The sequence below is a fragment of the Colletotrichum aenigma genome (genome assembly GCF_013390185.1).
Source record: "Colletotrichum aenigma strain Cg56 chromosome Unknown KSG_Cg56_contig08, whole genome shotgun sequence".
Classification (NCBI taxonomy): domain Eukaryota; kingdom Fungi; phylum Ascomycota; class Sordariomycetes; order Glomerellales; family Glomerellaceae; genus Colletotrichum; species Colletotrichum aenigma.
Genome location: NW_023500914.1, coordinates 1,801,092 through 1,824,720, shown reverse-complemented (window position 1 = coordinate 1,824,720; position 23,629 = coordinate 1,801,092). Strand labels below are relative to the sequence as shown.

Genomic DNA, 23,629 nt, shown 5'->3' with positions numbered 1-23,629 from the left:
AAGTACTAAAAGATATTGGAGGACGAAGTTAGCTTTCTGGCAACTTCCAATTGACAGATTACGTATGGGCTATGGCACTTACATGGCGTCATCCACTTTGTCCAGGTGATGATACATTGACGCAACCGCATACAGACTGAGGATGAAGTTGGCGTCGTGTTTGCCATCGATCTCCAACCTAGCCTTGAGAATCTCAAGGTGATATTCGAGCGCCGTTTGAAGCTCGCCCTTCTGGAGATAGATACTTGCCAATAGGAACAATCGGCGGTACCATTGAGCCTTTTTCCCGGAGAATCGCTCAGTAAGATCGAGACACTTGCGCACTGATCCAATAGCTTCTTCCATCTTTCCCTGGAACATAAGTACAATGCTGTAGTTGCCATAATACTTCGAATTTTCGAACGGATTCTCGTCTTCTACTCCCCAGACTTGGTAGCGTTCGAAACATTTCAACATTTCATCACCAGCCTCGTCAAACTTATGATAGTTCAAGAGGCAGAGAGCGTAGTCTGAGTTGGCATTCATGCGCAGCACATCGGTGTCGTGATCCTCAGGGTTCTGCTCATAGATGACCTTGCGGATGCGGCGGGCTTCCAACAGACGGTCGGTGCCTTTGAGGCGATCTTCACAACTCAACTCGAGCAACAAAAGGCCAAGGATGCAGTTGATATCTGCACGTAGTTTCGAGTCACGATCGTAGTTGATCTCGTCGAGCAGACTAATCGCTGTCTCCAGAAGTTCCAGTCCGTCATAGAGCGTCCCGCGTCTTGACCAGATGTGAAACCCAGCGTCGTAGAAGAGCTCAGCTACCTCGAGGGAATTCACGGCCGAGAGACGCTGTATTCGCTTCCGCTCCTTCGCAAAGACCTGATGGCAGCTGTCGATGTGGGGCATATACTCCTGACAAGTTGTCCAGTTCGTCGGATTCGGAACCTGCTGGGGGTTTGCCCGGGGAAACCGTTTACGTATGAGACGGAATGTCATACGGAAGGCGTCAGCGATGCTGTAGTCATCCATATCGCCCATGATCTTCTGCTTCAGTAACCGATGAATCGTGTATTCAGTCTCTGCACCAGGTGCCTCTTTGATAGTGATAAGCCTTCGACTCTTCAGCTTGGTGATCATTCGATTGTAGCTGAAAGTATGAAAATCAGCATATTACTTTCATCATCAAAGATTCTCAGTGACGAACTAACCTCAGTGATTCGGAAGCATGCAGCAAATCCAGGTAATCTTCCTCATGATTGTCAACAAGCAGGCTCTTGGGTATCCGGTCAGGGTTCAAAAAAGCGAGAATGTTGAGTAACTTTCGACTATTACTTGGAACCTCACGAATGCCGATATCCCAAAGCGAGTCGACAGTGTCGATGTACACGCTGGCCATGCTAGTGGTGTTTGGCTTCCTGCCTCTCAGCTCCTTCTCTTCCCACATCTCAAGAAAATCGCTCAGAGTGCAACGAGACTCTTTGACATATCCAACGACCATGCTGATTGCTAAGGGGAGACCTCCCAGTATATTGACTGTCTTCGCTGCAAGAGCATAATCTTCGCCGTCTTCGAGATCCTCTTTGCGCATGCGCGGATGGATTGACGTGAGAAGGAACTCGCGTCCGTGTTCGGTCGACAAGGGTCCTAATTGAAACCGGCGTTGATGGAGCCATGCTGGAGCGGATTGAAGAGGATTTTCTCGGGTAGTAATAAGCACAGAACCTCGACTAGAGGTCAAGGCCTTCGCGACGTAAGGGCTGATGTCGGTCCAAGCGACGACGTTGTCAAAGATCAACAACCAGTCTTTGTCCAGAATCGACAGGGTCTCCCTCACGCGGAAAATGAGATTATCATCGTCTTGAGAGCTGTCGCGGCCGGGGTTGAGAGCATCGGCTATCGAAGCATACTTGTCCGCAAGCAGTCCCGGGGACTCGGCCTCCACCCAAAAGACATATGAGTACTCAACACCCAGACGATAAGCATACTCTACCGCCGTAGCAGTTTTTCCAATACCTGAGACACCGGTAAGAACGCACACCCGGCTCTGTGAGGATAACGAATCATGGATGCGACTGAGATCCTCGTCTCTGCCTGCGAAGTTCTCATACTGTGCAGGAAGATTGTGCTTGACAGTATTGGTCTTGGCGGTTTCCCGTTGACGATCCAGAAATTTGTTGATTTTCCAATTACCACCTGTGGTTCTGGGCCCTTGCCCCCGGCCTTCATCATCGGTTACGGAGTCGGCGACCTGAATCAAGTGGTTGTCGTCGATAGAATCCACACCTTCGGTAACCGAAAGTGGTTGAATCTCGAAATTGTAGCCCTTGCCTTCCAAAGCCTGATCTGAGACAAACTCCATGATCATCATTTCACGATTCTCCTTGTCCTCTGCATAATTATCAACCGAAGGCTTGTACTCATGGGCAATCGCAATTGCGAAGGCCTCCATGTGATTCCCAAGATGGGTTTCAAGCTCGTCTAGATTTCTGCAGATTCCGCGGCAAAAAGCACATTCCAAAGAGGTATGAATGTCGTTTGAAAGACGTTGACAGGCACGTATCAGTGTGTCCAGCTTTTGTGGTAGGGGCAAGTTGACGTGGGTTGACTGCAAGTGATTCTGGAACGAATTTGCGTCGCCAAACTCCGTTTTGCAATACCCACACTTCCAAAGCGAGACAGTGCGATGAAAGTCCAATTCGTGACGAAACCATTCCTGTCGTGACGCGAATGAGACGTCTGAGGCATGACACTGGCCGAATGTGCAGATATAAGGCTTCACGTCCTGGTAGAAGTGTGTTTCCCAATCACCGTGACTCATGCCAACTCCCACTGCGAGTGGTAGTGCACAATGGCAGTAAGGGCAGTCAAAATGATCAGCTCCGAGCTTCTCAAGTTCAACTGGAGGGCTCGGTACGGTGGAACGACGCATTGGTTGAGACTGCGAGGACCATTCGAATGACGTGACCGAGTTGCCCGCTACTCTTGCAGTTCGCGACATTACTGTGTCGACATGTGAGCGGATCGTGGACGTTGCTTTATCAGACTCGGCGTCATTGACATCATGAACTGTTGTTGTCCTCCGACGTAAAGGCCAAACCTCGCGACGCACCAGAGCTCTTGAAGTGGAAGCCGCATTGCTGGGGTCTATCGTGATCTCTGGGATATCACGTGCGCTCGGAAGAGTACGTCTAGTAAGCCACTGGGCTTGCACCAGACGCTCCAGGAGACTTGGATCGGCACGCGGGAATAGCTCTTGAGCCTCTTCTCTGTAGGAATCAAGTGAACAGTATTCAAAACTGTAAAGTGTTGCGTCTGAGGACACCGATTCCTCGAAAGGGTTTCGGAGAGTAGGCAGGAGGTGCACCAGACTCTCGATGATGTCAAGGGCCTCTTGAAGCCTTGTGCCAAGTCCAAAGTTCGAATCAGCTTCGGGTTCATCTTGAAAGGCCTCAAAAGGTAAGACTGCTGTTTTGAAGCCGTCTGGTGGCCTTGACGAGACAAGTTCGGATATTCGTTCGCTTTTCGGCACCTCGAGCGGCTCAGCCACGATCACTTTCATACTGTTAGAAGGCTGTTGGAAGAAATAGAGGTATTTGAAAATTCCAATGTCTTGACATACCCCGAATGACTTCAAGCGTTTGGCGTAGCTCACGCAGAAGATTGATTACTTGCTTGCGGAGCGATGGCGAGCTTTTCAAAGCATAATCAAGATTCCGGGAGGACGCGCCGCAGTCATCATCCCAGATGTTTAATCTGCGCCAACATCTATCGACGAGATGATGGATTCGAGTATTTTGAAGAGCATCCGATACCTGCGCAAATAATTGCTGACAGTCTTCAAATTTGGCGGCTATCGGACCTCTTGATCTGAAAGTGCGAGCCACATGTTTCCTTTGGGCCTTGAACTCTGTAACCGTTGTTGTAGGCATGTTCAGCACATGTCTGGACGGTAAACAATGAGAGGGACAACGAGAACTACGAAGAATTGGATGGGCAAAGAATATCGCAGTTTCCTAATTCCCAACAGGAAGAAATCTTCGCGGCTGTCAGATGGTCACAAGAGATGTACTCGGAATGATAACTGAGAAAACCCTCGTTTGTTGGCGAGCCGGCCAGGACCCCCGCGTCGCCCCCCAAACCTCATGTGAGTGTTCGGAGAGCAGGGCGAATGAATTGGAGGGTGTGGCACAAGTCGTCTGACCAATCTTGGCGTTGACGACCAATGAAATTATTTTTGAGAACTTGATAAGCAGGATGCAGGCAGTAAGCAGAACCATTGACAGGGCGAATATGCACTTTTGCCCCGCACATCGACTGGATGACAAGCTCTAGGCATGGTACTTTTTGCCTCGTGTCTCCTGTAGTCGTGGCCCATCCCACTCACCCAGAAGCTTTCTAAAGAAGAAAAGGTGATGGCCTGAAAAAAGCCAAGTCTTTGAGCCCATCTGCTTCTGTCTTTTACTCTCACATGTCCCACGTCTAATGACGGATGAGATCTTGCGACTTCGTTCCTCAGTTTGATTGTCTGTAGGCCGTCGAAATGTCATGCCAGGACGCCATCGGCGGGGTATGGGAAACATTCCCCGGCGTCACCGAAGCTGTCGAGAGCTACAAGATTGCTGAGCCTGATCGTGAATCAGGCGGACTGAAGCGAGGTGTCGCAACCGAAAAGACTGTGTTTGATCAGACCTCACAAAGACTACAGCGTCTTCTGTCCTCGTCTAAATTCCACAACCATAATGCCCAGATACAACAACCAGAGGCAGGGCTCGATGCGAAAACTACATCGCAAATATTGGACGATCTAGGAACTCTTACTCGGCAGCTTCGTATGCTTAAAGTTGATCTTGTCAATGCAGGCAGAGGAAAGGTACGAATCTCTTCTTTGATCTACCTCGTTGAATGCAGCAGAAATAACGCTTCGTTTCATCTGCTAACCGAAGTTTAGGAGGTACTAGACAAGATTCGTGGAAAGTTGGATTTCGGGACAGGGCAAAATGAGAATGCCAGAACACGGCTCCAGATGCAACTGGAAGATATTTCCGACACAAATCGGACTCTGGCCTCCCGGACATTTTACGGGCAGACCTTACTATCCCACGCATTTCACGCGCCATATGCGACTCATTTCTGCAAGTGCCTCAACAACGCGTCACGGAGGGCAACCGCCACCTTCAACCTGCTCAATGACAAATACAGATGCCGCTGTCATGATCCCCATATGATCTACGTTCGGTGCCCTGCCGTCACGACGAACTCTGCTGTCGAACAATTGAATACAGCAGGAAACGCAAAGCCACTTAAGGTCACCATGCAACCCAAAGAAGGTGGCGCCATAGAAGACAAGGCCTGCTCATTCAAAGCCTTACTCGTAGAGCAGGAAACAAGGCCGATTCTACCATTACAAGGGTGGATTCGTTTACAGCGCGCTGATCTCGACTGGAAACGGCGCATAGAGCTGGCCTTACAGCTCAGCTTTGCTGTCATTCAGCTATCGCTCACCCCTTGGATTGACGACTCGTGGACTTGGGATAATTGGGCAATTGCGACTGACACGATTTCGCATCGGTCAGGGCGACCGTTACTTTTCTGCCGACATTTTGGATCCTCCATCTCAATCCATGGAACACAGTCATCGACATCGTCGGTCTGGTCCATTCTTTCCCCTGAACCCATCCTGGCAAGACTCGGCCTTTGCTTGATTGAAATTGCGTTCGGGAAGACTGTTTCCGAGATACGCCGTGAAGGTGCAGACGATGATGAAATAGTGGACAACCATGAAGTCGACTCTGAGTCTCTTGATTTGATCACAGCTAAGGAGCTGTTCGACTCTCGGAGGATCCGCCATCAGTTTGGAGAGCCTTTTGAGAACGCTGTCAAAGCTTGTATCCACCAGCAGTTCAGAGCGGAAAAGAACGGCGACATCATTGAACTTGACTCCCGAGACCCATCATTCTTGCGGAATGCCGTGGATTCCATTATTTCGCCTCTTCAGTTACAGGCAGAAACCTATCTCCGGTGCGTATAGATTTCGATAGCTGGGGTGCGGACTTACTAACATGTTTCTAGAGCTGAGCTGCGTGACAGTGTCCCTGTTAAGAACACGCTGAACAAGATTTTGACTGATCCCTCACCAACTCGCCAAAATACTACAGAGCCGGTTCATCGAGATGTTGTCGAGCCATTGAAGGCGAATACTTTACTCCATGACAAAAATGAATCTCTCGCGGTAGAACCGGGATCAAGCGACACACAAGGGTCCCTTTCGAGGATTGACCTTAGCAGCGACCGCAAAGCAGAGGCTGGGACGCGTCTTGGACTTGAGACCATAGATCTGGCAGCCCGTCCTAAGAAGACTGACGTCTCACACTCAGTCACTACAAAAGCGTATACCGGGACGAGGGATGTATCAAACCCCATGCCGGCGCAATCTCGGGGCCGGGGACAGAACCTCCCCATCGGATCCGCCGGCGAGCGAAGTCATTTGCGCCTTCCGTCACCGAGTGGCCAATCCATGGAAGAATCAGAGTGGACTTATGGCTCGATGACTGAAACGACAGAGTCTGCACGTGCGTGGGCGGCCGAGGTCCTAGACGAGCCACCAGGGGGAACACGCAATTCAGTTCTCTCCAGCATTGCGCCTGTGGTTTTGCGTATCGTCCTACGACACTTTCGTGCTTGGACGGAGAGAACTCCTGGTTCAGGCAATGGGACCGCAGCTTCATCCGGCCCGCTGAGTGGCGGACGGCCAAACAAACGACCTCGAAAACAGCCTGGTCGAGGGGGCCCTCCCGATGACAACGGTGATGACGATGATGACGAGGCTGAGCAGAATGGAGACCGCAAGCGAAAGAAAAACAACGAAGATGATGTGGACAACAAAACCCTGGCCTGTCCGTACTTCAAGAAGGACCGTCGGGCGTACGGAAGTTGTTGTGGTAGAAAGCTAAGCAGGATCCGTGACGTCAAACAACACCTAAAAAGACGGCACTACCTACCGATATACTGCTCATTCTGCAACGAAGTATTCACAGACGAGAAGATTAGAGATCAGCATGTCATCCGGAGGAACTGCGAGAGGGGAACATGGCCAGAGCCTGAGGGGGTCAGTCTCATGCAACAACAAGAACTCAACAGACGAGCAAACAGACAGCTTCCAGAAGATGAACAGTGGCATGCAATTTTTAGAATCCTTTTCCCAGACGCCCCCCGGCCATCTTCAGCATACATCGACCCAAGCCTCTCCGACAGCGCCTTGGCATATCAAGAGTATGTGACAATCCGCGGACCCGAGATTTTGCGACGGACTCTTGCAGAAAGCGGTGCTGTTGTCACATTGAGTGAAACCAATGTCGATGATGTCGATAACTTTCTTCGCCATATTCTGGGAGAAGGCTTAGAGGCCATTGCGAAGGCCTGGGCCGAGGAGAAAGCGCCCGTTGCTGTAGAAATGCCAAACACGGGGGTCGTGACGCCGAGCGAAGGCGAGTCACTGGAGATGGTAAATGCCAGCGCATCTTCTGTCTTCCCCAGCGGCAGTCTTTCGTCTGCGTCAATGCCAGACTACTCGGACTATGCCCGCAGTCATCCCGACGTGTTCTCTTGGTCAGAACATCATGATCTATTATATAATCAGATCCCTGATCTGGGTTCGATGGGTTTGTTGACCGAAGATGATCTTGATGATGTGCAGAGGGCTCTCCAGCAATCTTCGATTCCGGATGCGAATGGTGCTGCGCCTTGGCAGTATTACACACATAACCGGCCCATGGGACGATAAGCTGGAGAGATTGGTGCAGGATAGATTTTTCTTGGTTAAGTTATACAGGGAAATTACTCGCAGTCTAAGTAAGAGGGTTGAGAGGAAATGTTTCGCGCGCTTCTTTGTCGAGTTCTGTTCATGGGTTCATGGTTTTACTTGGCACACGCAAATATTGGCTCATTTGTATTACATTTGTTAGTCTGTACACCTACGTGTACCAATTTCGTATTCGGCGGTTGTCAGGATCAAAACAATCTGTCAATCCATTTTCTCGATCTCCTCACTAGGACCTCAAAGTGAAAAGCCACCAGTGCTGAGGCTGCTAGGCTCTTGGCCATCGCACCCATCCTTCTTCGCATCCACCATCACAAACTCAACATCCTTGGCAGCAAAAAACTGCTTAAAGTCGATACGACATCTACCTTTGGCAACACCATCAAGCTTGACAGTATCGACATAGGCTCGGGCGCCTGAAGGTATGTTGCGTGCTAGACTGGCCGGGTCGAACCCTGTGACCTTCACATTGACCGTTCCCATCAATTCGTTCTGCACTTTATACCCTGGCATGAAGGGCGAAAGAACCAGCATCTCCCCGGACGCAGGTACTGGATAGAAGCCCAGTAGATACCATGTCAAAAGGCTGGCCATGGCCGCGTTGTCATCATTTCCAGGCAAGCCCCCACGGGTCAGGTTGAAGTTGTCATAAACTATGCGTCGAACTTGCTGGACTGACTCTGCAGGCCTGCCGATGTGGTGGAAGAGCGACGGTGTCTGGAAGCTTGGTTCGTTGCCAGGAAGGTAATAACCCGCATCGAAGAAGTGGTGTAAGCGGTGTTCGAAAGTTTTGTTGCCCCCCAAGAGTTCGACAAGCCCCTTCACGTCGTGAGGTGCGTAAAGACTGTATTCCCAACTGGAACTCTCGTAGATGCCGAACGTATTGGTAGCCTGCGTGCTGCAGGGACGCGTTGAGTTGCTATCACGCGGGGAACAGTCGGTGGGATTCGACGGAGCAAAGGTGCCGTTCTCAAACCTTCGGGCCACGAAGTTGGAAAAGCCGTCCGACTGGAGATTGGGGTTGAAGTTGTTGCGATATGACAGACTACGCTTGAAGTATGGATCTGAAACTGAGGCAGGCTGCTTTAGCGCGCGTGCTGCCATACCAACGGCAAAGTCTCCAAACGCATACTCGAGACCACGACTGGCTTCTCGTGATCTTTGACCCACGGAGGTGGTGTCTAAGTAGTCGTAAGCAATGTAGCCAATTTTGTTGTAGGTCTCTATGCGGCGGCCCTCATAGTCCCAGTTTGGTGGCGCTTCATCAACATCACGCTTCAGCGCTTTCCAGAAGTCGTCCATCTTGAGTCCCAATTTGTCCGCTTGGTCCGCGTATTTGACGATGAAGTCCGCTACAACGGGAACGCCATTGTTGCTTCCCTGAACATACCCCTTCACGTTGTTGGCCCTGCATTCGAGCAACCATCCTTCTCTGCGATATCCGTCGATGTAGGTATCGACGATCTGGGCCATCTCTCTTGGAGATGTCAGTGCCATTAAGGGAAACAAAGTTCTGTACGTGTCCCAAGAGCAGTACAGCCCATCGAAATACGGATGTGAAGAGTCAGTATATGGCGGAGGCGCGTTGCCGGTGACATTGTTAGGCGAGAGGAACGTCCGGTAAAAGGAGGTGTAGAACAATTTTCTGATGGGATCGGTTGTGTCGTCGGACAAGACGATGCGGCCAAGCTTGTCTTCCCACATTGCGTTACTCGCTGCTACAACCTTGTTGAAGTCGGTATCTGGTAGCTCTCGCTTCATATTCTTGCATGCAACCTCTGTTGAAGAGTACGAAACACCGCGACGAACAATGATGGGACCTTTCTGGTCCGACGAAGGCTTGAAGCGGACGATAGCCCCAGCCTGTGTTGGCTGTTCGAAGTCCGGTCTGCCGAGACGCTGGGCTATAGGAGGCAGAACCCACCGATCCAAGTCAGCACGTACGGCATCCATTCCATTCGCATTGCCTCCGAAGAATGCATGGTCTGTAATAGTACCAGCGACGGACAGATCAACACATTGGAAGGCAGTATATGTGAATTGGCTGGGCCCGAAGCTGCTTCGATACGTCCCGTTCATCGTCAAACGCTGTGATTTCCAATCGGCATGCATCTCTCCATACAAGAAGGAGTGTTGCGAGTCGTCGGTCCAATCCAGAACCAAAGTCGGTGTTGACCCCTCTGGAAAGGTGTACCGCTCGAGAGATGCCGCCTGAGTTGATGCGAGCTCGATACGCACACCATTGGCAAGCGGGGTGCTGAAATATCCAGGAAACCCCGTATCGTTGTTACCGTCGCCCACTCTCCTTTGAGATCGTGGCTGCTCAAGTCTTGGACAGTCCAGAAATTCCTTGCAAACGACAGGCATGATGCAAAAGTTGCCATAGCTGCCCGCAGAGCTACCAGTGCCGGAATCGTGCAACGGCGATACGCCTCGGGTCAGTTCAGTCGAGACGGAGACATAGCCCGCTGGAGCATAACCCGCTACTTGAACGGTAACCTTTGCCATTCCGAAAGGCGTGGCTGCGCCAGCGAACACGTTGCCGGGGTCGTCATTCTGTGCCGTGCCCGTGAAAATATTGACATGCTGCGTTAAGGGGCCTGTGGCAAGGTCTGTGGCCAAGACCGCAGAGAGTGCCACTGCTGCGATGACTTGAGAGGACCAGAACATGGCTGTGTGTGAGCTGAGGACTAAATAATGTGGGCTGCCGAGTGTTCGGATGGGTCACGACTGCTCACCTCACTTCTATCTAGAAGTGGGATGGAAAGAACTATAGTTTTCCAGTTACTTAGCAGACAGGTGACACGGACATTTCGGGCGATTACGAAGACGCGCAATTGCCGACATGATCAACGTGGAAAGGATGGCTTGAATTCCAACCTTGATTTTAGCTTAGCGAAACCGCGCTCTAGTTTGAACTTTGATTCACGACCCCTCTCCCTCCTCGATCACATACTTCGTCGAGGTCGAGATGAACCATTGTATTCTTTTGCAGCGCTTGGAGAGTACCACTGCAGTCACTAGACGACATTTCCGGCGGGCTAAAGTCACGAACTGTCGCACTATCTATGTTGTCTTCGCTTTCCTCCACTTAACTTCTATGTTAATCATCCCGATCATCCTTGCGATCTCTACTAACTTTATTCCCCCGTGTCTGATTTTATTCTTTCTCGCAGACTCCATGTCGTATTCGTAAGGTAAGAAAACCTCAACAGGCACGCACATCAAAATCATTGATAGAGTCCTTCATGCTGATCTCCGTCCCATGACCCCGTCACAGGGACAATGACTCAATGACAGCTATCGCGTAGAGTATCTGGACATGATTTGTCAGAAACCGCTAGAAGACGGCCACGTTTGGTAATTCGGTAACTTACTGCCGCCACGAAGTAGGGCAATCCAACTCCTCTGACAAACTTGGACTGAAGACCTAGGTCAAATAGGCCAGCTAACGCAAAGGTACCCGATAGTCCGGCGAGTAGCTCGATTAGCGCAGCCCCGGCGAAGAGCTCGCCAGTTGATGATGGGTTCGCGAACGAAGCCAAGGTTCCTTGGAGAGCTTGGCCGATTCCGTATCCCGTGGATTCAAATACTGAACCTAAACGAAGTGAAATATTAGATATCCATGCCGAACAATAAAAATGGGAGGAATTGGTACTAACCCAGGACTAGAGTCGCCGCATCTCTGCTGAGACCGACCAGTAACGCTCCCAACGCTAGCATCGCCAGGCTCAAGATGACTACTCGCCTGTTCAGAAGCAACGTTGCGGCTTCGCCCCGGCGGCTGGCAGCTGTCGACATGCCGGCGAGTAAAATCAGTAGCACGAGAGAGATGAAGCTCTTGACTGATATGACATATCCCGCGTTGGCGATGGGCCAGTGTAATACCTTGGATGCATATTGAACGAACAGGCCCGAGCATTCTCTCGCAAACTTGGATAAAAAGATGATCGACAGTGTCACCTTTGCTCCCTTGGGCAGGCCCCTGAGACCTCGCCCAGCTTTCTTGACATTGTTGGCCCCTCTTCTCAGAAGCATGTGTAGGAATGGTTTGTTCTGTCATCAAGTCAGCATTGAGTAAACCGGGAGTTGTGGGGCAAACATCAGTCATGTACCGTATCCGAGCTGTCCACAGACGCATCGTCGGTTCCATCACCAGAATTATGTTTAGGATCATGAGTCTCAGGGAGAACGCCAACTAGCACCAACGACGCGAGGAGTATAGGCATAGCGACTTTGAAGGCTAGCCACAAGTCTTTCAGCAACAACTGAGAACCAAGGGGAATCATCACAGTTTCGGTAATGAGCAAACCCGCCCCAGTAACGTAGAAAACCGTTGGACGCATACTAGGAGGGACAGTATCCACGACGATCGAGTTTAGACTAGCGACCAAGACGCGATTGCCGCCACCGACGATGCGGAAGATTGGTGTCAGAAGGACCATGTTTGTCGAGAAGGCACGGTGGAAGTAAACTATAGCTACTTAGCTGTCTGGTCTTGGTATCAGTGAGGATGCAATCATGCTCACGAATCCCGATAGTTGCGAACATCTCCAAGATCTGACCGAATAATGAAAGAAACACCACAAGCTTGCGGCCAACTCTGTCCGAGAGATATCCGTACGGAAAGGTTAGAAGAATGCCTGAAATCACCCTCGATTATTAAGGTCCGTTCGGAAAGTCAAGGGGCTCATGCACATCAGGCAGTTGGCTTCACCTGGGATGGTCATGATCAGTCCTTTCGTGGCCCGAAGATACGCCATTCTCGTCTGGATCTCCCTCAACTTGCAAAGGCTCTCATCCACGTAAGACAAGGGAGGCTCCCCGATGACCGATGGGTCGTGCTCCATGTAGTAGTCTCTACAGACTGCCATTTCGAAAGCCCGTACTTCGGGAACGCCCAGCAGCGCCGAGCCAGCATCCGCAAGAAAGCATACGGCGAAAACGGTGAGTATTGCACTCGGGTATCGTGGATATTTCGCTGCACCCTCCCCACTTGCCGTAATCAGAGGAGTCTCCGGTGTAGTCTCCGCTTCAATCGGGTCCGCATTTTCGAGCAGAGGGGATGTCTCCCGCGCCATCTCGCGATCTTGTCGAGAGCAGGAAAGGGCTGTGTGTTCAACTGTGGCAGGAAACAAAGCTTAAAAAGACTCAGAAATGCTTCACAAAACCATTCGATATTCGCATGCAGTTCACAAGACTTTGAGATTGAGGTCGTTTTACGTTTGCGATTTCGAGTCGTCGGAGTCGCGAAAGTGTTTTTGGTGGGCAGCAAAGCAATGCAATGACCGCATACGTTGCCTGCCCACGTCACTTTAGCCAAGAAGGAAGGTGGATTTCGCTGTGCCGCAGCCGCAGCGTTGGAATGGAACTGATCGACATACGTACATGTACGGGATGAAGTTCCGTCAACAATGGGCCAGTCGCTATCCCTTTGGCGCACAGCCCCTGTCGTGGATGATAACGAAATATTCTCCGATGTCACGACTGCGAAGCCTGCGGTGGAGTTGCTGTTTTTTTCAATGCTCGTGGCTGGTTAAAGAGTGATGGAACGATGACTCGTCGCTGTGATAAGGGAAAACGGAAAGGGTGTGTGTGTGTTGGCAGGAAAAAGAAACGCCTGCAATCCTGCAATCCAGGGATGATTATCTGTGTTGGTGGCGCAAAAGCCACTTTCACTGGCCTTGCTAAGCGAAATGATCTCTCTTCGCCAGCGTTGAAAGAGACAACCCGTGGACGAGTCTAGACGAAGTGAAGCCTGAACATGGCTATGCAACTAAATTCCAGCGCGCTCTTGAGTGCCGCTGAAGGAGATGACACCTTGATAAGCCACCTATGAAGCGCTTTCCTAAAACGGATCGCCGCTGACAGCAAGCCCACGAACTCAAATCACCCAACCCCTCCTTCGCTGGTACTTTGGTAAGACATGCCACTTTCGCGTCTTCACCAACCAATCAGAGCCTTTTCAATCGATGTCAGCCGCCTGGTGCGTCTAATTCTCAGTGGACATCAGCCCGCTCGGCCCGCCGCGTCTTCCCCGTACTTCCCGATCGTGGGGGAGACGACGTTCATGATAAGCACCCGCGTCCGCATCCACCGTCCGTCCACAGCATAGAGGTCCAGGATTGTTGTTTGTGCTCATTCGTTTTTGCGTTTTCACGATGCCGCGCATCACTGCGGATGGCAGCCATGTTTGGGCAGCGGTCTTTGCGGTCGTCATCACGGGATTCCTCTACTCCCTCACAAAGCTGTATGCAGCGCGGGAGAAGGTATGGAAGATGCAGAGAGCAGACCTGGTACGATGTCTTCAAATTCCTACTTTCCGAATAATGTCTAAATTACGATACAGCCAATGCCTAAATTTTCGTTCCTAGCGGGCCACTTTCTAGTGCTCGGCAAAGTCATGCGACTGCTGCCGTCTGACTCTATCATCCACAACATCATGTGGTACATCTCAAAAGACTATCCGAAGGGCATCTTTTACATCAGTCTCTGGCCATTCAGCGGAACTGTCATGGTCATATCCGATGCAGATGCCGCGGCTCAGCTCGAAAGCCTGCCCCTCGCCAAGGGCACTGACATCATCAATCCCCTCGAGCAAATTACGGGCGGCCGAAGTCTGTTGACGATGGATGGGGATGAGTGGAAGCGATGGCGGCGCTTGTTTAACCCAGGCTTCAGCCCAGGGTATATGATGGGCCTGGCTCCCGCCATCGCAGACGAGGTTGCCGTATTTCGGCAGAAATTGTTTGATCGGTGCTCCGAGGGCTTGAGCGAGGTTTTCCAGCTAGAGGACTTGACTCTGAGGATGACATTTGATGTCATTGGCTCTGTAGTATTGTAAGTATACTCTTCATGATTGAGACTCACCTCACTCACCTATTGGACCAGGGACTCCCGCCTACGCCATCAACTGATAGACCACCCTCTAGCCACATCTCTGCGGAAGCAAATTATGTGGACTTCCTTCACAGAACCTTTGCATCCGTTGACAAAGCTGTTCACGATACGACCATTTGTGTTGTGGTACAACGGCAAGCAGGTTGATCGATACATCCATGCCGAGTTGGATGACCATCTTTCGAAGCGCTCGTCCCAGTCTCAGTCTGGTTCGACGAGGTCAAAGTCTATAGCGTCGCTGTTTATAGATGAGTATCTCAAGGATGTCGGCGAGAAGAATGTCAACAGCACAAACGAGACTCTCAAAAAAATCATCACTCCGCAAGTGCGTCTCTTCCTTCTCGCTGGACACGACACCACCAGCAGCACCCTTCTGTACTCCTACTACCTGCTCGCCAAAAACCCGGAAGTCCTGTCACGAGTAGTAGCCGAGCACAACGAGATTTTTGGTTCCAGGCCATCACAATCCAAGGACAAGATCCAGGCAGATCCTCAACTCCTTAACAAACTTCCATACACCATGGCCTTCATCAAAGAGGTATTGAGGATACTACCGCCAGCAGGTGCCCTGCGACAGGGACGCCCCGACCTGAACATCGTCGACGAAGACGGTAAACTGCATCCAACTGAAGGTTGCAACGTCTGGACTCTTCCGCTTGCCATCCATCACAACCCAAAGTACTGGAAAGACCCCGAACTCTGTGTCCCCGAACGTTGGCTCGTTGGGCCTGAAGATCCTTTGCATCCCCCCAAAGCAGCCTGGCGGCCGTTCGAGTGGGGGCCGCGAAACTGCATCGGGCAGACATTGGCGTTACTTGAGTTGCGGGTTGCGTTGGTAATGACTGTGCGGGAGTTCAGCATCACGCCTGCGTATGGTGAGTGGGATCAGATGTATCCTAAGCGTGGAGTGAGGACTATCAATGGCGACAGGATGTACCAAGCCGTCAAGGGTGGAGGCGGTGGGCATCCCGCTGATGAGTTTCCTGTGAGGGTCGAGCTGCGAAAGCGATAGACACATATAGCCATTTAGAAATCGAATTCAAGCCTTCATAAAATCTAAGGATTGGAAGGTTGGGCCGAAGGCTCTGTCTTATGAAGGCGTTTGAGTCGCTGGCGCGAGATAGCCCGGATCCATGGTAAGATGAAGGCAAGATATACAGTTCTCTCTGATCTAAACCAGAGGGATCTTGTGGTTGATGTGGGAATGTGCCAGTATTCGGACAAATTTAGAATGATTCACGGACTTTTGGGTTTATCTGTGCGTCCGAGTCGTAAAACCGAAATTTAAACTCAATGGAAGAAACCCACGAGCATCAGGAGAACTCGACGTCTGGTGCGGGAGAAACCCACCTTTCGGATATAAGCCATCTCCAGCTCAGACACAAACACGTACGTCCTCAATCAACGGCACTTTCAATCTTACCATGCGGGAGCCGTATCGGCTTGATCTGATAACATCAAATCGGACTTATGTTCGGGATCGGCCGTAAGCTGACAGGGCAAAATAAGCCACTGGCAGCAGTTGACTGCGAACACACGAATGGCGCGTGCCGTTTGTGTTGATAGCGAGTTTGCGTGAGACAGGGGTCGCACCGCGACGTCCTTACCCACCAGCCAAGCGGTCAAGCTCCATCAGTCGCAACATCTGGGGTCTTTCAGTGGCTACAACGAGGCCGAGCCGAGCACGATGGAACAGGCGTTGCACGGCCTGATTAAATGCGCAGTGGAGAAGCCTCTTTGTCTTGCGTGTTCGGGGCTGCAGTTGCATTCGGGGCCCTTGAATTTTGCGCAGAAGACGATCTTGTTTCCTAATTCTTGCGATCTTCGCAATGCGGACGGCATCGTGTCCGCTCATTTACCACCTTGATTGAGTGAACATCCCTGTTGACGGTTAGAAGGCAGGCGTATCGACTTCATATAAGAACTTTGGTTTTTCCAGGCGTTCTTGCCCTTTTTGAGTTGCTCCTTCTCATCATCACCATCATTAGCGTCTTTCCTTGCCATAGCGGTCAACATCAGAATCCTTCAACATCACACCAAATCAACCTGCGATCACAAAACAACATCAACAACATGGCGACCCAAGACAAGAAGCGCCAAGTCATCATTGTCGGTGGTGGCATCACTGGCCTCGCACTTTCCTTGATGCTCCAACACAGCGGAGTTGACTACATCCTACTCGAGGCCTACGACTCCGTCACCCCCAACGTCGGCGCCAGCATCGGCCTGTTTCCCAATGGCCTGCGTATTCTCGACCAGCTCGGTCTCTTTCAGGACATCCTCGCCAAAGCGCAACCGGTGAACTCCATGATCGTCAGAGACATGACCACAGGCAAGCGCATCATGACCAGGAAGACGCGACAGCTCATCACCGAGCGCCACGGCTACCCGAGCATGTTCATGGAGCGCTACGAGCTGTTGTGCGTCATGTACAAGCACATCAAGGAGAAGAACCGCTTCTTCGTCAACAAGAAGGTCAAGCGTGTTGAGACCAGAGAGGACGGAGCCACAGTGTACACGGAAGACGGCTCCGTGTTCCAGGGCCAGATCGTCGTCGGCGCAGACGGCGTGCGCAGCACCATCCGCCGGGAAATGTGGAGAAACGCCGATGCCGCGAACGATTCCGCCGCTATCCCGGTGCGCGACAGGCAGGACATCCCGTGTGAGCACGCCTGCATCTTTGGCACCGCCAAGCCTACCGACGGCATCGAGGCTGGAGAGGTCACCGGTGCGAGCGGCCACGGCACAGTCGCGGGCTGTATGGGAGGCCCCGGGGCCGAGGTCTTCGTCTTCTGGTTCTGGAAGCTGCCTGATGGGCAACGTACGTGTCCCATCAACGATATTCCTCGATTCGACGACGCGGACAAGGTCCGCGAGTTTGCGCGGGGCGCAGACAAAACGGTTGCCGATAACGGTCTGAAGTTCGGCCAGGTCGAGAAGAACTTGCTCTACAGCGGCGTCACAGCTCTGCCGCACTTCGTGATGCGAAGATGGCACTACGGCCGCATCGTCATCCTCGGCGATGCCGCGCACAAGTTCAACCCCCTGGTTGGTCAAGGTGGCAACAGCTGCATCGAGTCCTGCGCCGCACTCGTCAACCAGCTTCAGGCACAGAACCTGCTGGGCCCCCAGAGCAGCAACCCGGCCTCCTGGCCTCTGGCAAGTCTGAGCAAGGCCTTTGTCGCCCTCGAGAAGCAGCGCGTCGACCGCCTGGTCGATATGGTTGAGAGCTGCCAAGACGCTATGCGCAGCTCCGCTTGGGAGTCGTGGAAGCTGAGAATGCTGCACAAGTACATGCTGCCTCTGATGCCGCTGGATAAGTACGTCGACTACTACAGCCAGCAGATCTCTGGCGGCCTCCGTCTGCTGAGCATCGACCCGCCAAAGGCTGCTCACAACTGGCCGTATTCTGACGAGAAGACACCCGAGGAGAAGTCGATTACTATCAGCAGAGCCGGCGTTGTGGCCACGATTCCTGTCGCAGCCCTCACAGCGTTCTTCTTGGCTAAGGTGCTGCGCAGCGAGAACGGGCTTGGTGGATCGATGTTGATGTCTCGAGTTTTCGACAAGGTGGCTAGCTTCAGACAGTAGGCTTTTTGACAACACACGTTCAGCGTTTTTCAGACGGCTAGAATGGCCATTTCATATCCTTGTTGGATGATGGGGGTTTCGGTTTCCTTTCAAGTTTTCCATCAGAACATAGAGAAGCAATTTCACCTTCATTCCTAGAACCCCAGAAACAATAGAAACTCATACATAGACATTTTTTTTAAATAAGCAAAGTTAAACCAGGTTACGGCAAGGCCATCGTTGTATTGGTCACGCATCAGCACAGAAGTGGCCATCGGCGCATCTGCCTGCAAACATCAACCCATGTCGGCGATGCTCTCACGCCCCCAGCAGCATCCCGCTGTCTCCAGACTTCTTTCAAAACTTCCTTAGAAACACCATAGCCTTTCCATCCAGACTTCGCATTCGCTCTGCTTAGCCAAGCTTCAAAGCTTTTGCGTTGCTCCGCTCCTGTCGCCTCTGCCCCGGCGATGAAAGCCGGCCAAGCGGTTCCGGGTCCGACTAGTCCATGCTTCTGCAAAGCCTCATCAAATATGTGTAGGGAGTCCATCACCTGATTCACGCTATCTTGGAGCATCATTGGATGAATGTTCCGGATCCGTCGATAGAAGAAAATCACCAGAGCCGCGCTTAGAGCGCGTGCCATGTGGATGTGAGGCCGGCTTTGATTGGACTCTGTCTGAGCTGCAGATTGATACCGCGCTTTGAACGAGCACACGGCTTCTTCAAGATACGCCGCCTTAGGCTGGAGCGATGCCAAGGTCTCCGCATCTGATTTGCCCTGCGACGGTGACAGGTTATCCATGACATTGGCGAGCCGAGTAACCTGGGACGCAAGCCGCAGCCAGGTCTCTGGGACGCCGTATATCCGCATGTGCATGTCCTCGCGACAATTGAGTGAGCTGACTAGGTGGATGTCTCGGGTATCGTCATGTCTGCGGCCACGGCTCTCGGAGTCAGACTGCAACTGGAACTGCTCTAAGTGCAAGAAACTGTCCAGAGTGCTGTCTGGATTGATGTTGTGCAAAGATCCCGCTTGTCGAGACCGTGACGTTCCCGAGTCATCATCGTCCGGCGTGTTCAGCCCCGTGCTGGCTAGTTTCAGTGGCTTGAGTGAGATTTGGCTTTCGTCATGGAGTACTTTCGTACTCTCAGAGACTATCCTCATCCATGCATAGATGTTGTGAAAAAGGCGCGCCCGACGGGAAAGCTTTGGTTTCGTCAAGCCTCTGACTCTGATCAGTCGTTCCATCTCCACGAGATATTTGTGCGACTCGGCCTCATTACCGGATAATAACTAGAGGGACATTTAGATGTTAGTGAACGGTCATCAAGAAGTGCCGCGCTTAAAGAATACTTACGGCGCTTGCTAGGACTGCTCCTACGGCCATGAGCTGCTCCTTATACTTGGCCTTACTGAGAGAATTTCGACTGATTTCGCTCTCAAGACTGATTTTCAGGTGTATCTTGGCGGCCTCATATGTCCGGTCCGACAGGAAGTGCCAGTAGTCACCAGGTCTGCTTAACGCCGGAAAGGCACCGGGGTTAAGGGACAAATGGAATGCTGACACGGCGAGTAGGCCATACAGATTTGCAAGGCTCGCATGTCTGATTTCTTTCTTATCCACGCCAAACATGGTAATGTGGCTGAGAGTGAGAATGGCGGAGGGTACGTTGAGAATCCTCCAACCGGACTTTTCGTTGATCGGTAAGGAACCCATCTGGTTGATGACCTCTTCATTGAAGTGTTTGAGCAGCGCTGGAGCGTCGACGATCCAGTCAACCTCAGGCCAAGCCATGCCTTCCAAATCCGCGTCAGTTCCATCAGGAACTGTATCCCCACCGTGACCATGAATGTCTCCGGTGTTTCCAGTACTCCATGGCCCCGATGGGTGGTTGGTCAGATCATGGCCTTCAATACTGCCCATGGGCAAAGGGCCTGACTCAAGCCCTGGCACTTCGATGTCCCACGTAAACAGGTCTCCCCATTGCAGGAAGTCCAGTGATGTCGAGAAGAGATCGTCCAACGCATTGGACATGCCAGCGCTATCGTCCACCGAGTCTGCATTGTTGATCGAAGCGACGTCACCTGTATCCATTTGGGGTTCCGTCTCATCACAGTAAGTAGGCATAGAGGAAGACATTGTAGTAATGGGGGACACAAATGAAGCTTCTGCGATTGATGCCGATCTGCATGTGGTTGCCGTAGGGGATGTCATTACTGTATTTTCGACACTGGGAGCGCCCTCTTGAACTGATGGGAATCCTGAGAACACCCCAAAAGGTCCCACAGCAACTTCCTCGGCGTGTGATTCAGCATTCCTTGCCTTCTCATCGATTTTATTGAGTGCCGACGTTATTGTCGACGGCATATGGGCCACCATGGCAGAGCTCATTGATTTCCTCGATGATTCTAAGAATTTGTCATTCTGAAGTCCCCTCAATCCATCAAGGTGAGTCATGACTCACCACTGAACAGGTGTCGTCTTGAGAATTGTCCAGTGTTCTCATCTGCGTTCTGGGCAGATGCACTGCCTGCGTCGGGCCCCGTACTGACAAACCACCGCAGGGCTGGCCTAAAGTCACAGGAAAGTCCAGACAGCTTACATCTTTTACACCTCGGCAATGTCTGATCGCACTTCAAGTGACGTCTCCTGCACGTCTTGCAGCCCTCGAAAGTGTGCGAGTTCTTGGTTTTGGGACTTTTCATGTTTGCGTCGGATGGTATATTGAAGGACATCGAGAATGAGCAAAACAAGAAGGGTTCGGGATCTCTATCCTAAGCGGGCAGAGGTCTGTTTTAGACAAGTCGCGTATCTTCGGCCACGACGGCTTGGTTCCTGACAAGGTTGAAGCTGATAAGGCAAGCCAATTGAGAACCCGATTATTTACCCCGCATCGCATGGAGAAATGCATGATATGGTTATCTGACAGTTATCGCCCCGTTGTGAGTCAAGCTGGGAAGGCCTCCGCGACGAGCATGACGATGGATCCACTTTCTTTGTGAGACGTCGAATTAGATGTTGCTCATATGTCACTCGATCTGGGACTCAATGGCGAAGACACCCACACTCATGGTCATGTGAATGTCACGGGAGAGAATACGTGAACATGATCAATTCAACTGCGGGTACAATGGTCCAGCCACCAGGCGAAGAGGGAACCAACCCGACTCGCAACTTGCATGCCACATTGAAATCTCATCCAGTCACGTTCACCGACCAAAGCCAGGGATATTTCTAGAACCTGCAAAAAAACAAAACTCAAACGCTCATACTTTATTTGAAGGGCCAAGACTGCCCTTGAGACTAAGCCTGTCCCACCAGTCGAGTTCTCTCGCTATTTCATCGCCAATACTTGTATCGACTGGCGACAGTGAAAGCTCGGTTCCGGTTGATCGAGTAGTTCCAGTGATCTCTTCGAAGTGTTGTTTCCTGTAGTAAATCGATCGTCTCAGCGGAGCCGCCTCACTAGTTCCCTTCCTGGAGATCTTCGTACTTATGGTTTTCAGCAGTGGTCGCAGAGCAGGGAGACTCGCGCACAGGATAGCACAAAACACCTCAATCAGCGACCAGATGACCACGTCAACATTATCCCAAGTGACGTCGTAGGTTGCTGAGAATTTGATGAGAAACTTGAGTCTCACCATACTTGTTATGCAAGCACTGAAAACCGTGTAAGTAGAAGAAACTAGCCATGTTGAGGGGATGACAAGATGAAGACTCACAATGATCCTAAGCTGAAGATGAGACCCAGTCCAACCTTCTTCTTCGTGCTGAGCTGCAGCTTGAGCAATTCAGGCACCGGGAGCAAGAGGATCCCAAAGTCTTCAATGATGCTAAAGGCCGCCCCGCTATACACAATCGCCGTGATGTCCTTGCAGGTGCGGTCGGGGTTGCTGAGATCCCAGATCGAGGAGATCGGCGTGCACTCGAAGATGATGAGAAACATGTAGATGACTCCGTGCAGAACCAAGAACAGAATGAACCATCGGATCGTGTTGTGGAACCAGCGAGATGATGAGAATAGTCGATCGAATAGAAGCAGGATGGATATCTTAGCGAAAAGCTGGACAAGGATGTAAAGTTGCTGCCCGGCGTAAAAGAGCTGAATGAGCGTGACGCTGTTCGAAGGCTGAACGTTCCAGTAGTGTAGTCCGAAACCAAGCTCAGTGCCCGCGATCTGTACACCAGCCATCACGGCCAGCAGGAGCGTGGCAACAATGACCATGTAGTCATCCCACCACATCTTTCGTGTGACGAGCCATCTGGCGAGGCATCGCAACGCGACGATCGGAAAGGTGATAACCGAGAGGGCAATGGCGACATCCTTCGCTTCTTTGCTTCTCGATGGTTTCGGATACGCGACGCATAGGTCGGTCTGGAGCTGGGCGGCACCTGGTCATGGTCAATCTTCATGACATCCCTCGGGTGCTCATTGAATACCCACGAGTCTGGTCGGTGAAGAAGCAGCTATGTTGCACACAGGTAGAAAGAGACGCCTGAAGATCGATGTTCGGGCAGAGACAATCGGTAAGAATTGGGACTGAAGTCAATTTGCAGCCCCCCTTGATAAGTCCATCCGTAACACAACTCAGCTGTTCGGACGAACCGCTGTCAGCAAGCTTATATCGTCAGTAACAGAAAAAATTCAGACTTACCGCGCAGTTTGGTACTTGGGAAATCAGACTGGTGATGCTTGTCGTCTCAGACGAAGAGGTCAAATGTACCAAAGACAAAAGCAGAAGCACCAAGAGGTCATACTGACGGTTTCCGGCGTTGGTGAACATTTCTTGAAACGCACAAGAAAAGCCGCTGACCACCAGACGGCGAGGGCATTGGGAGAAGCAGAAGGAATAGAACACATGAGCAGCAGCAAGCTTCCACAGCAGAACGAGGGATTAGCTGTTTGGTGGCACTGCCGTCCCATTTAAGAAAACAACATTACGAAAGCGAAATGGGAACGGACGTCCACATGGTTGTTGGCGTATGTCCAAAACGCGCGGCGCGTTTACATGGAGATCTGCGCGGTGCCACCGGCCCAGTTCGACACTGGGGGCTGTTGAACACCCGAGCCGTGTCCAGAAGAGGCGGTTGAATGCGAAAGGAGATTGTCTCACGGACTGCGAGCCAGTAACACGGAAAGGAGATCACCTGTCACAGTCCTCTTGTTGGCGCGTTCAGCGGTGGGCAGGTTGTCTCGTAGAGATAGGGGCGATCCTGCCTTCGAACTGCCGCGGGGTACTGAACAACATAGACTTTCTGGATATGAGGAAAAGTTTCGTAGTCAAAGTGGCCTCCATTTAGACATGAGATTTCCGTCAATCGGGCCGTTGAACTCTATCCCACCGGATTT

At 51.6% G+C, this 23,629-nt stretch overlaps 8 protein-coding genes across 8 annotated transcripts; 3 read left to right on the top strand and 5 right to left on the bottom strand.

Annotated features, from left to right (window-relative positions):
- Positions 1-78: 78 nt before the first annotated feature.
- gutR (Transcription activator GutR) lies at positions 79-2,437 on the bottom strand (the record flags this gene model as incomplete). Its single annotated transcript, XM_037327268.1, has 2 exons — positions 79-1,135; positions 1,197-2,437. 2 exons carry the CDS (start codon positions 2,435-2,437, stop codon positions 79-81), a joined length of 2,298 nt encoding a protein of 765 aa, XP_037174148.1.
- A 2,091-nt stretch (positions 2,438-4,528) lies between these two features.
- CGCA056_v012023 (uncharacterized protein) lies at positions 4,529-7,768 on the top strand (the record flags this gene model as incomplete). The annotated part of the gene is made up of 3 exons (XM_037327267.1): positions 4,529-4,858; positions 4,937-6,006; positions 6,058-7,768. The coding sequence occupies 3 exons, from the start codon at positions 4,529-4,531 to the stop codon at positions 7,766-7,768; spliced, it is 3,111 nt and encodes a 1,036-aa protein (XP_037173925.1).
- A 273-nt stretch (positions 7,769-8,041) lies between these two features.
- On the bottom strand, positions 8,042-10,474 carry CGCA056_v012022 (putative secreted glycosidase; the record flags this gene model as incomplete). The annotated part of the gene is made up of 1 exon (XM_037327266.1): positions 8,042-10,474. The coding sequence occupies one exon, from the start codon at positions 10,472-10,474 to the stop codon at positions 8,042-8,044; it is 2,433 nt and encodes an 810-aa protein (XP_037173924.1).
- Positions 10,475-11,078: 604 nt separating this feature from the next.
- atnC-0 (MFS efflux pump atnC) lies at positions 11,079-12,885 on the bottom strand (the record flags this gene model as incomplete). Its single annotated transcript, XM_037327265.1, has 5 exons — positions 11,079-11,120; positions 11,182-11,402; positions 11,467-11,860; positions 11,920-12,278; positions 12,522-12,885. 5 exons carry the CDS (start codon positions 12,883-12,885, stop codon positions 11,079-11,081), a joined length of 1,380 nt encoding a protein of 459 aa, XP_037173927.1.
- Positions 12,886-13,965: 1,080 nt separating this feature from the next.
- aflN-0 (Cytochrome P450 monooxygenase aflN) lies at positions 13,966-15,716 on the top strand (the record flags this gene model as incomplete). The annotated part of the gene is made up of 3 exons (XM_037327264.1): positions 13,966-14,100; positions 14,154-14,644; positions 14,696-15,716. The coding sequence occupies 3 exons, from the start codon at positions 13,966-13,968 to the stop codon at positions 15,714-15,716; spliced, it is 1,647 nt and encodes a 548-aa protein (XP_037173926.1).
- Positions 15,717-16,777: 1,061 nt separating this feature from the next.
- On the top strand, positions 16,778-18,295 carry pyr5 (FAD-dependent monooxygenase pyr5; the record flags this gene model as incomplete). The annotated part of the gene is made up of 1 exon (XM_037327263.1): positions 16,778-18,295. The coding sequence occupies one exon, from the start codon at positions 16,778-16,780 to the stop codon at positions 18,293-18,295; it is 1,518 nt and encodes a 505-aa protein (XP_037173815.1).
- Positions 18,296-18,530: 235 nt separating this feature from the next.
- CGCA056_v012018 (Arginine metabolism regulation protein II) lies at positions 18,531-20,418 on the bottom strand (the record flags this gene model as incomplete). The annotated part of the gene is made up of 2 exons (XM_037327262.1): positions 18,531-19,571; positions 19,636-20,418. The coding sequence occupies 2 exons, from the start codon at positions 20,416-20,418 to the stop codon at positions 18,531-18,533; spliced, it is 1,824 nt and encodes a 607-aa protein (XP_037174440.1).
- A 1,127-nt stretch (positions 20,419-21,545) lies between these two features.
- On the bottom strand, positions 21,546-23,063 carry SAT4-9 (Satratoxin biosynthesis SC1 cluster protein 4; the record flags this gene model as incomplete). The annotated part of the gene is made up of 4 exons (XM_037327261.1): positions 21,546-21,939; positions 22,002-22,671; positions 22,724-22,871; positions 22,935-23,063. The coding sequence occupies 4 exons, from the start codon at positions 23,061-23,063 to the stop codon at positions 21,546-21,548; spliced, it is 1,341 nt and encodes a 446-aa protein (XP_037174445.1).
- Positions 23,064-23,629: the final 566 nt, after the last annotated feature.